The sequence below is a fragment of the Protopterus annectens genome, chromosome 1.part1 (genome assembly GCF_019279795.1).
Source record: "Protopterus annectens isolate FY-2018-M chromosome 1.part1, PAN1.0, whole genome shotgun sequence".
Lineage (NCBI taxonomy): Eukaryota > Metazoa > Chordata > Ceratodontiformes > Protopteridae > Protopterus > Protopterus annectens.
Window position 1 is genome coordinate 463,730,500 of NC_056726.1, and position 12,820 is coordinate 463,743,319.

A 12,820-nucleotide genomic window follows, 5' to 3' on the forward strand; every position below is an offset into this window, starting at 1 on the left:
GATTTTTTTTGCCAGTAATTGAAAATATTGAGTTAGTTGAACTTGTTTGTCTGGTGTGAGATAAGCCATCTGGGCCGTTGTATTTAAGCTGGCACCCAGGAATATAATCTGTTGTGAGGGCACTAGTTTTGACTTTTCGTTTACTGTGTACCCTAGAGAAATTAGCAACCTTTTTACAAACGCCAGATGCTTTAGAATAATGTCCTTTGTCTCTGCTTGAATGAGGCAGTTGTCCAGGTATGGATATATTTGAATTCCTTTTTGTCTGCAAAATGCAATTACTGGTGCCAGGCACTTTGTAAAGACCCTGGGCGCAGTAGATAAGCCAAAGGGCAGTGCAGAGAATTGGTAGTGCATTGTACCAGCTTTGAATCTGAGGGATCTTCTGCAATTTTGTCTGACAGGGACATGCAGGTATGCCTCTTTGAGGTCCAGAGTAACAAGCCAAGCCTTCTTGCCCAGCATGGGAAGAAGCTGCTGTAGTGTCAACATTTTGAATTTCAGAATATCCAGGTAAGTATTTAGAGTTGAAAGGTCTAGCATGGGTCTCCAGGCCTTGTCCTTTCTTGGGACCAGGAAGAGTCTTGAGTAAAATCCTTGTCCTTGTTCCTGTTGTGGTACTTTTTGAATAGCTCTCATGTCCATGAGGGCTGAAATTTGTTTGTGTGCCTCTGCCCATTGATTTTGTGGCAGGTCTGGCATTCCTTTTAGCCTTGGTAAAGTGTGAAAGTTGAACCTGTAACCTTGAGACACAATATTCAGAACCAATTTGTCCTGGGTGATTGTTTGCCAGTTTTGAGAAAAAAGTGCTAGTTTTCCCCCTAAGGGGACTGCCAAAAGAAGTGCTTGGCGTATGAAGGGGGAAGTCATTGGGCTGTTTCCTGTAAGGTTGAGACTTGTCCTCACCTCCTTTTGGGGTAGAGGTGCCCCACTGTCATTGTCTGTTAGAGCCTTGGGGTTGAGATCTGCCTCTTGGGCGCCTGTATCTGCCTCTCTGTGGCCTGTCTGACACTGGAATGGACCAATTCTTTGTTGGCCAATTTCTGCTAAATCGAGGTGGCTGTACCTGTAAGAAATCTTTGACTGTTTGCATAGATTTAGCTTTATCCTCCATTTTCTTTAACACCTCTTCTGCCTTAACACCAAACAAGGTATCATGCTGTAAAGGAGCATCCAATAATTTTGCCTTAACATGATTAGGTAAACTCTGTTCTTTTAACCAAGCATGTCTTCGAATCACAGAACCTGTAACTGCGGCCCTACAAGAGGCCTCTAAAGAATCAAAACCACATTGCAGAGTATGTTTTCCCACCTGTTCAACTGCATGCAATAAATCCTGCATTTTTTTACAATCAGGAGCTTCTGAGCTTGCAAGCATTTTCTGTTTTAACTGAGCCATTAAATATTGTTGGTACTTAAGCATGTGAGACTAGCAATTTAAAGCCCTTACTGCTAAAGTTGCAAAAGTGTAAACTTTCTCCCCCCATCTATCCAATGCTCTAGAATCTCTGTCAGAGGGTACTGGATTTTTTGCAATGGAAGCCTTAACCCCTTTTGGACCCTGGGAAATAGTTTCTGGATCAGCAGAAGGGTTTTTATAAAGAAACTTGTGAGAGTCAGGGACTCTATAATACCTATCTGGCTTGGCTGGTGTAGGGGGCAAAGAATCAGGAGAGAAGCTGGATTCAGAGAAAACATCATCCACAATATCTAGCACAGGCGGAATAGCCAGGGGCCTGTGCTGAGGCAATAAAAGGAAATCCCTGAGCCTTTTCTTGGATTCTGAATAATCCTGACTTTCCCAATGGAAATGCTCCCTCATGGTATGTAAAGTTTCCCCAAAAGAATAATCCTCAGGAGGAGAGGCTGAAGGGATAGATTCTTCAGCATCGGAGTCCTCATAGGGGGGTAGAGAGTATCCCTGGTCTAAAGAGGAATCAGAGGAAATGGAAACCTGATCAAAAATCATAGTCTGTATCCTGCCTAGGCCTTTTCTCAGGAGGGGGATGGGAACCCCTGATTAGAGTAATGAGGTCTTCGGCCATTTTAAGCATCTGTTTCTTAGGCATGGAGGACTGTCCAGGAGAATGCTGTACTTGTTTCTTTGTCTTTAATGGTACTTTTGTCTTGGCTGTTGTTTTAATGGTAAGTTGTGAAGGTCTGAAAACATCCTCAGAAGCCGATGCCTGCTCAGCGGCTCCGGACCCATCTGAGGGATTAGTTTCCGTAGGCCAATACCTTGAGTTTCCAGAGGCCTAGTTGTCTCCATGTGGGAGTCGGAGGCGGCCTGTGGCTCTGAGGTAGCGGGTGTCAGGGGCTGCGAAAGCGTCTCACTGAGAACCGGCGAACCGGCGACTGGCCTAGAAGAGGTTTCGTCTTCAGTTTTGGACCTTGGGTGCCTGTCCTTTTCCTTGTCTTTTGTTTTTTTTCAGAATTGTGGTCGTCGGTTGATCCGACGGCATAGTATAAATGAACCTTCGGCCAAAGTAGTGCAAAGCAAAATCAAAACGTTGTTTTATAGTGCGTTTGTTAAATTTAGCACAAAACCGACAACTAGTGACGTCATGATCAGGGCCCTAGGCATGGAATACAGTAAGAGTGGAAGTCCTTATGAGGTATTTGCTTCCCACAAGAAATACAATTATTAACTTTTTGTGACATCGGTCTGAGGCAAGAAAAAAGTTTCCCCAATGGGGTACTTAGCTTTATTGAAGACTTTGGATCTGAAATTCGACTTAGAAAATCTCAGGAGTCAGCCGACCGGCACTTGCAAACTGCTTCTGCTTTGGGCACCACGCGGCAAGAAAGACTGAAGAAAATGGCGTCGGATGCATCTTATATACCTCTGGCACACTGACGTCAGGGAAGAAGCGACAGCAACCGACGCCGGACCAAGACTTTGGAACTCTGGACGACTGTGGGACCGCCTGACGGCAGGATAACCCAAGTGTAATGACTGCAGCAGTGTAACACGATGAACATCTCCAGATGTACTCAGTGGCAAATCGCTTACTCAGAGGTGATCTCTGCCTGACTTACAAAACCATGTCCAACTCAGCATTGATGGACATGCTCCACCTAAAGAAATCCAAGTCACTGCGAGCCACTCGCTCTAGTGAGCTAAACCTCACCACAACAATAAACAGAACATGCTGGTGGGATAGATTCATGTCACAGAGACTCCCCATGTTCTGGAACAAAATTCCTAACTACATTAGGCACAGCCCCTCACTAACACTCTAAGAGAAACCTTGACGAGTGGATGGGTAACAGAAAATACACCCCTGGGATCACTTCATTGGCTCTTCTTGACAGAGGCTCAGTTAATTAATCAATGGGGAGGCAAAAGCTGACACACTCTGGCTAGGCTTATAAATGCCCTCAGGCAGATAGCCTAGTACCTACCTATGAACCTATAAAATAGCAGAAAGGTGGACTTTCACCGAAAAATATGCTAGTCCTTCCTTAATGAGCTCACGTATATAGGTAAGGACAAGTGAGGGATCCACCTGAAAAGGGTCCCTGTCCTTAAGGGAACACCATTTTGAGAATCTCTGCCATTTAGTCAAATATTTTGTTCTAGTAGTTGGTTTGCTGGCCTCCCTCAGGACTGAGAGCACGTCGTCTGAGTAGTATTGTCTGAAAGGGATCAGAAGTTGATCACCCAAAGAGTTAGGTGCAGCAAAAATAGCTGGGTGTGAATGAGAGATCCCTTTTGTTGCATTAGTAGGTCCACTTTGTGGGGTTAAACTTGTGGTGACTGCCCTTGGCTAGGGAATGAAGACGGGGGAACCAGTGTTGCCTTGGCCAACAGGGAGTCACCAGCAAGATTTTTGGTTGTTCCTTCTTGATTTTCAGAAGGACCTTTTGTATTAGAGGGAAGGGAGGAAAGGCGTACATGAACATTCACTTTCATGGAAAGCTGAAGGCATTTACTCTCCAGGCTAGTGGAGTGTGATCCTTGGTGCAGAATTTGTTAAGTTGCCTGTTCTGGGGGGAGGCAAACAGATCCACTTGAGGTGAGCCCCACTGGTGGACAATGTCTAGGAAGGTATCCCTGTGCAACATCCATTCGTGTTGTAGAGAGGATGTTCTGCTGAGCAAGTCCGCTTGTTTGGTTTCCTGAGAGGGGATGTAAGAGGCCTGCAGGAAAAGGTTGCGGTTGGCTGCCAGATCCCAGACTTGTAGGGTTATCCAGCATAACTGGTATGCCTTTATCCCTCCTTGTTTGTTGAGGTACCACATGACAGTTATGTTGGCTGTCACAATGTGGAGCAGTCCTGGTTGCAAGATGGGAAAGAAAGCTTTTAGATCCAGCAAGACAGCAGTCATTTCTCCAACACTGATGTGTTGCTTTTGCAGGGCAGGGGTCCAACACTGTTGTTTGTACCCTGAAGTCCTGTAACGTTGCCTCCCCACCCTAGGTCTGATGCATCTGTGTGCATGGATTGAGTGGTGGGGGGGATTGCAGAGGAATGCCCTGGTTCTGTAAGATTTTCGGAATCCACCACTTTAGCTCTTTTTTAAGCAGGGCAGAAGGGGAATAAGTTTGTCTAGTGGATGTTGGCTCTGAGACCACACATTCTTTAGGTACCATTGGAATTTTCTCATGTGCATCCTTGCTAATGGAAGCATGGGAATAGTGGACGCCATGAGACCTAGGACTTGCAGAAATTATCTTGCAGATGGATGAGATTCTGAAAGTAGGCTTTGAAAATGGGTGGAGAGAGAATGCACTTTGTCCGGTGGGAGAAAGGATCACATCAAGTCTGTTCTGATCCTGCAGTCTACAAAAACTTTGTCCTGTCGAGGAAGAAGAGAGGATTTCTGAAGGTTTAAGGTGAATCCCAAGTTGTGAAGGACAGACATGGTGAACCTGAGATCAGTTTGTAGGGCAGACTCTGATTCTGCCAGAAGAATGTCGTCCAGGTAAGGGTAAATTTGGACTCCCTTGGTTCGCAATAGGCAAAGGCTGGGGCCAAGCACTTTGTAAAAACTTTGGGAGCCACAGGGCAAGGTTGTGAGTGTGTGAACAGTGGCCAGTGAAGCGCAGACTCTTCCTGTGGGAGGGCCTGATAGGAATGTGCAGGTAAGTATCCTTTAGGTCCAGAGTGACCATGAAGGTTTGGGAGGGGATGAGGGGTAGGAGAGTTGAACTGAGAGCATCCTGAAGGAGGAAACCTTTAAGAACAGGTTCAGATAGGATAAGTCCAGGATTGGCCTCCAAAGGTCATCCTTTTTTGGAACTAAGAAAAGACGGGAAAAGAAGCCTGGTCTTTCCTGTCCTGAGGAAACTGGTTCTATAGTTCCTAAAGTCAGGAGCTCTTTCAAAATGAGAGTGAATAGATGAAGCTGATTTTTCGGTGGGAAAGAAATTCTTTTTTGATGTTGGCTTTCTTCCAGGATAGAAAATATCCTTTTTGAATGACGGAAAGAACAAAAAGATCTGAGGTGATAGTTTTCCAGAAGGGAAGGCAGTGGGTAAGGCAGGCGGACAGAGCCAGTTGAGCAGGACAGTTATGCTGAAGAGGGGCCCCCCTCTGTCTGGAAAGGGCTGTTTGGCTGGGGGCTGAGAGCTCGGGGGGGGGGTTGAGAGTTGGGGGGTCTGGAGTAAGGCTGCCTCCTGGATCCCCTACAGGGCCTAGAGGAGGAAGGGTGCGACACTGAGGGCATCCTTCTGACAAAGGATGTTTTGCTGGATAGTTCCTGTAATATCTAGGGAAGGGGGACACCAGCAGATGCGTAATGTCCTGCAGTTCTTTGCTTTTCTCTTGTAAGTTTTTGAAAAGTTCTGCTGAATTTTTTCCAAATAAAAGGTTGTGGTCCAGTGGAGCATCCATGATTTTGGATTTAAAATCCTCTGGTAGAGGTTGTAGGCGAAGCCAGGAGTATCTGCGTAAAGCAAATGCAGAGGCAGCAGACATGGCCGAGGCCTCTGCTGCATCATAACTGCACCTAATAGAGTGTGTCTGGCTACTTGTGTTGCTAGAGACAGTTTTGATGCAATGTCAGCTTTGGTTGGACAGTCTGGGGTAGAAGCCAGCAAGGTGGAAGCCTGGGAGACCAGGTCCAGGGCATATTTAACCATGTGGGTTTAGTAACCCATAGCCCTGAAGGCCAGGGTAGAGGAGGTGTAGACCTTCTTACCCATTCTGTTCATGGTTTTGCTGTCCTTATCTGTTGGCAAAAGTGAAGCAGAAGGTAATTGTCCAGACTGTCTGTCTGGAGACACAGCAATAATTGCTGGGTCAGCCAGGGGAGGTTTCACCAGAAACTTCTGATCATCAGGCACTTGGTAAAACCTATTCAGCCTTTCAGGAGGTTGAGAATCTGGATTCTTGGAAACTGAGTTAAAAGCATTCAGGAAGGCTGGAAGCACAGGAGCAATAGCTGAAGGAGAGGGAGACTCAAGTTGCAAAAGTTCAAAATATCTTTTCTGGGTATCTGACATTAAGGTAGTATCCCACTTGAAGTACTCTTTCATTTTTGAAATAGTTTCCCCAAAGGTAATATCCTCTGGTGGGGAACCTCCTTCAATATAGTCCTTATCTGGGGAGTAATAATCCACAGGTGAAGCAATTTGAGAGACATAGGAAACTGATTCCTCAGAAGAGGAGTAGGACTCTTCTTCTTCGACTTCTCCCTGTTGATTACTGGGTAAAGAGAGGGAGGAAGCAGAGGCTGGCCTGGGGCACAGCACAGGAATGTCGGTATGTTCAGGGTCTGTGGGCCTAAGGGCCATAAAGGCCTGCGTTAAGGAATTCGTAAACAACTGCCAATCTGGAGTTCCTTGAGACGTAGGGCTCAAGCGTTTAGTTTTTTGTTTTTTTCTTTGTTGGCATGGGCTTAGGGGTAGGCGTAGAGACAGAGGCCTGGGCTGGAGTAGGAGAGGTCTCGGTCGACCGACCAAGTAATGGCTCCCCCCTCGAGGTCGGTTGTAGCCAGTGTCTGGATTGACTCCGTGGACGTGCTTCTCCATAGCTGCAGTAACGGCCTCTTCCAGAGGAACTGTCAAAGCTGACAGAGTAATCGGGTGTCTCTCGGCCCCTATATCGGTAGTCGGGGAGACATCAGACGGCTGAGCGACATCAGGAGTAGGCCTGGAAACCTTGGCCTTCTTCCTTGGTTGTTCGGCTTGGAAAGCCAACTCGGGATTCATCCTGAGTGTGAGGCGTTTTAATCTTTGATTTTCAAATACAAACTTAGTGCGGCCATGTGGCTGCGTAGAGTGTTTGGCATGAAAGACTGACAAATGGAGCAGGCCTTATGGTCGTGCTCCTTACCTAAGCAAAACATACACTGGTCGTGATAGTCTTTGTGCGGTATCTGACGCCCGCAATTACATTTGCTCTTTTTCTCAGACATCGGCTAAGAGGGAAATCTACAGCAACCAAGCTCAAGTGTAAGCAAGAGAGAAAAACCCCAACGGGGTACTTATCTTTTGAAGTTTTCGGTCGTAGGAGCGAAGTGGTCGAAGCTAATGTTGTCTGCAGCTGAAAAGCTCTGTGCGTGCAGACGTCACATTTATGGTCCCTGGCTTATGGCCCTGCGTGTGATGTCCCACGCACCTACAGCAGCCAGGCTTAAGCTTTTGTATAGGAGCCGACGTCGGGTCGCCTGAGGTGGGAAATCCCACACTATGAATACTGCAACATAGGAATAGAAGGACATCAGTTTTTCAACACCTCCTTACAAGAAAATGTCAGGCTAACACATTACCTTCAAAAGCAAAAGCAACTCATTTTGCACTGGAAAAATGCTTGTTGTAATTCTGACGCTGCTGACACTTACAAAACGGATCCCCTGGAAATGTGCATGCAAACCTCACACTTTTATTTGTCTTAACTGAAATTATCTCTATTACCACTACAACCACTAACTGAAATAATGCACAATTTACAATTCCAATAACTGGAAAGCAAGAGAAACAAAACATGATCACTTTCAAATGATTTAACAATGGCAGGAAACTTTTGCACTTGGTTTTGAATGCCTTATCCTGAAAAAAAGCAGCTTAACAGTGAAGCAACACTTTCATAATACTCTCAACATCTGCACTTTACATATAACGCATAACTACAGCCCTAGATCACATACTCTATTAAACTCAGAAGGAAAGGAACATCATACTATACTAACACTAAAATAAGCAAGACCTTTTATAAAGTTCTAAAGCATATGTAACTAAAGAACCCAACCTTAGTTCCGGGTAGACATTTTCAAGGTACCACTTGAAAGAATTGCACTTCAGGTTCTTCCTTAATTCTAGACGACTCTGAATACTGTTGAAAAGAAAAGAAAAGTATAATCTGCAAACTACTCCATACTTAAAATGTCAGAATGTTGGGTTTAATATTTACAAGGAGCTTAAATAAAATAAATGTTGGTTTCTTCCACTGAGGGATGTAGCACTTGCACCAAGTACTTGTCATACCCTATTTTACATACTCAGAGCTAAACACCATGATGCTCACACACAAGCACTTTTTAAACTGCATATACTTTTGCTGTTTTCAATTAAAATCAAAACTTTAAACTGTAGACATTACAATGACCTATGCCCAATTCCTTTCCACTCCATCCTTTATACACCACAATGAAAACATAATGACTACTTGAGTACCGAGCAAAGAACTAAACAGCCAATTGTTACATTTATATCAACATTCTGCAGTAGCTTCTAATAACCATATCCCTATGTGGGCTTTTTACATGTAGGTTTCACTTATCTATTTACAGCTAGTAATTAATAAATCAAAAGTGAAACAACTGATGTGCTGGGTGATGCATGAAACCATCAAAGACTACACATTTTGCTTTTTCTTGGCTTATTATTTTAGTGTTACAAAGCCACATTGCCTACAAAAACACTATTAAGTTAAATGCCGATGAAGTACGAAAGGTTGATGCAATTCAAGTTAGACATTTTTTTGTAACTCATTTATTATATCCACAAAGCCTCTAAGAAGAACAGCAAGTTACAACTCATATATGAACAGATTATGCATCATTGCAGATAATCTAAAAATCATAATGTCAAACCTGTTGATGGGGCCACCATATCTGCTTCAGAAAAATTTTTGTTACTTAAATCATTTGTATATCTTTAGTTAAACAAATATCCATGCTAAACAAGATAAAATGTACTGTGTGAAGAGATTGGTGAAAATGAAAAAGGAAGAGATGGTGACCACGAGGTTGAAAGGGTAAAGGATTCCTGTTGAATAGCTGTAACACCAGATACAGTAAGGGATAATAGCAATGACTATGTAGAACTCAAAATTAGCATTATTGGATTAAGAGAGGAGCAACACTACAGTAAGAGACCATAACTTCAAGCAACAAGGACCTCCGAAGCAGAAATGTAAACAAACACCAATCACAACCAAAATGTCACACAGCTCACAACACCAGCGTGCCACCCAGCAACAGCCCCTAAGGCAAGACAACGTATCTAACACTTTAGTCATAGGTGACTCTATAGTCAAGCACACTGATGTCCCACTCACCAGGCTGAACAAGGAGAAAATTACAGTCAGCTGCCTGTTGGGTGCCAGGATCCGCCACATAACGCATGCACTCAAGTCACTCCACAACTAGTACAAATATGACTCTGTCATTGTCCATGTTGGAGTGAATGACGTGAGACGTACCTCCCTGGACTACATGAAAAGAGACATGGAAGAGCTCTTGGATCATGTGGCCCAGGCAGGTATGACCCTAGCCCCGAGTAGCATCCTGTCTTCGCCCACAATATAAGGACAAAATGACTGACTTCAACAATTGGCTAAGCTTCTGGTGTCATTCAAAGAGGATCCAGTATCTGCCTGGGACGACATGATCGACAGACCACGATGCTTTGCCAGAAATGGTCTGCACCTGTCGCCCCTGGGATTCAGGTTACTAGCTAAGGCTCTTGCCACCCCTATAGTGCCTTTTTTAGGCAAAGTTCAAAGGACAAAACCATAACCGTAACAGGTACAAGCATGCAAATTCTGAAGGTAATGCTACTCAATGCTAGAAGTATAAACCTCAAAATGCACTCTCTCGAGGCACTCCTAAAAATGGAGAACATCGATATCTGTGCAGTAACTGAGACCTGGTTCAAGGCTCCAGAGATCATTTACAGGAGTGTAATACCAGGCTTCAACTCTTACTACACTTTTCAGCCACCAAACCATGACCAAAACACTAAAGGTGGACGAGTGTCCATATTCACCAAGGATATTCACACCACCAGGCTAGTTGCCCAACACAATGTGTCTGAAATTCTCCAGGTGCAACTAACACTAGGTAAGATTGCAATCCAAATTGTAGCTTGCTACAGATCCCCCACCATGCCCCAAGATTCTTACTACACCTTTCTAAACATACTGGAAAATATTAAGATACAACCAAACACCCTAATACTGGGTGATTTCAACTACCCTGCCATTAACTGGGAAAACTACTCATGTGCCAACACCTTTGCCCAACAGTTCTTGGAATTCATAAATTCCAATGCACTGGATCAACTAATCCATAGTCCCACCAGGGGCTCCAATATCCTAGACCTGGTCATTACCAACATGGGAAATCGTTGCTCCACACCTATGGTCACCCCCTCTTTGGTCAAGTCTGACCATAAGCTAATCACCCTTAACATCCACATCCCACCTCCACCCCCAAGTAAGGTAACCTCCATAAAAAACTTCTCCAAAGCCAACTTCATGCTACTCAAGTCAGAAGTGACAAACTTCCTGACACCCATGCAGACGGAAACTGAAAGTTCGACTGCTGAATCCTGCACTAAGGCACTGTACAAGCACATCCACTCGTGCATGAATTGTGCCATCCCAAATAGAACCAAGATGCTCTCCTCCAAAAAAAAAAAGGAAGGCAATCTAGTGGTCCCCTGCCATAAACAAACTTTACAACAAAAGGAAGAAACTGTTACAGAAAAGAGGAAAATCCCAGGATGAAAAAAAAACTCCCTTAACAGCCTCGGTAAGAAACTGAGATCCCTCATAAAATCCTCCAAAGCTAGTTATGAAAATAAAATTGCCAAAGATTCCAAAGCAACCACAAGGCATTCTATAACTATGTCAAAAATCTAAATGGCAATGCTCAGATCTGCTCTGAGCTAGAACAGAATGGCATTAAATATACTGATCCCAAGGATATTGCCAATATCCTGATAGAACAATTCAGTGCCAACGTCACCCCCCCCCCACCCCCTAAATGGCCCATCTCAATACCAAAAGATTGCCAAATTCCGGTAATAACGACCACACAGGTAAAAAACACACTATCCAAAGCTAAGAATACAGCATCTATGGGACCAGATGACATCTCGGACTGTATATTACACGAACTACAAAATGAACTGGCACCTCACCTAAGTGTCATGTTTAATCATAGCCTCACCTCAGGCTTCGCGTCCACTGAGTGGCGCACAGTTACAGTTATCCCACTCCACAAGGAGGGATCCACCTTGGATCCCAGGAACTACCGCCCCATCAGTCTGACGAGCCTGATCTGCAAGGCCATAGAACGTATTATCATGGAACTTATAAACAAAGACATTGGCAACCTTCAAACACTGGATCCCACCCAGTTTGGGTTCGTGAAGGGCCGATCTTGTCTCCTGAACCTGACTGACTTCTTCAAATCAGTCTCCAGAGCCGTGGACAAGGGTAAGGTGGGCAACACAGCCTATCTGGACCTCAAGGCCTTTGACACCATCCCCCACTCTGGAATCATAGACAGACTTACTAAGCTGGGCATTAATCCCTACATCACTCGATGGGTTGCCAACTGGCTTACTGACAGAACCCACACTGTAAAAGTAGCCGGCTCCAAATCCAGCTCCAGACAAGTGGAGTACCTCAGCGTTCAGTCCTGGGACCGCTCTTGTTTGGCATCTACTTCTCTGACGTACAGGCCAACACTAAGGGACTCTGGCTAACAAAGTTTGCAGATGACTGCAAACTGGGAGCCATTATTGAATCCCCAAATGGGATACAAGAGGGCCTTACAGAGGGCAGAGAAGCTGCTGTGAGACTCTTATTCTTTTTTTCTATTTGGGTGTTAACTGGGTAAGCTGGTCTTCCTTAGACCATTTTCAGCCATAAACTGAGTCACAATGGCAACAATGGGAAGTTCTGAGTGTCCAATCTACAGAAAATGTGTTCTTTGGAGATAAGAGAACATAAAGAAGTGGGAAAAAAGTCCAGTACTTTAAACAAATTAAATCCCCGAAATGCTAAACATAAAAAATCATAAAACAAAAAATCACTGTAAAATAAAAGGATTTACTAGCACAGAAATCCATAGAAAGAAACTAACTAAAATGCTCAGTGCAGGAATGCTATGAGCCTTTCTTCCTGATGTGAGGCTATGCCCTTGCATTCCATTTACTTACAACTACTAACACCAAAGGTTGATGAACTTTGCTGTTTGCAGTTTTACTTAAGTACAGTTTTGTACCTACCATAAATGTAGATGCCCGATAGGAATGTATCTGCAGTCCTTACAAATGGGTAGTCCTGTCGTCAGGCAGCCCTTCGGTCGGCCGGATTCCAAAGTCTGGGTCTGGCTTCAGCTGGTGTCGCGCTTCACCCGACGTCATAGCTGCAGTTCTTCGGGTATAAAGGCATCAGCCGACGCCATTTTCCTCAGTGTTTCTTGCCCCAGATGCCAGGTGCCCTCTTGGATGGCTAAATTTGGATAAATGCCAATGTTTCCAAATAGTAGAGAGCAAACACATAAAATAAGCATGTATGTACATATATACAAACAAATACACCATAATAGATCCCCCCCAAGCTAGCTGAAGGAT

At 44.4% G+C, this 12,820-nt stretch overlaps 1 protein-coding gene across 6 annotated transcripts in view; it reads right to left on the reverse strand.

Annotated features, from left to right (window-relative positions):
• The window catches only part of GALNT2 (polypeptide N-acetylgalactosaminyltransferase 2), a 1,695,325-nt gene that overhangs the window by 421,574 nt on the left and 1,260,931 nt on the right, over positions 1 to 12,820 (reverse strand). For all 6 annotated transcript variants that reach the window (XM_044076112.1, XM_044076089.1, XM_044076094.1 and 3 more), the window contains one exon: positions 8,199 to 8,282. In XM_044076112.1, the coding sequence (XP_043932047.1) occupies positions 8,199 to 8,282 (84 nt within the window). The remainder of the gene's footprint in view (positions 1 to 8,198; positions 8,283 to 12,820) is intronic.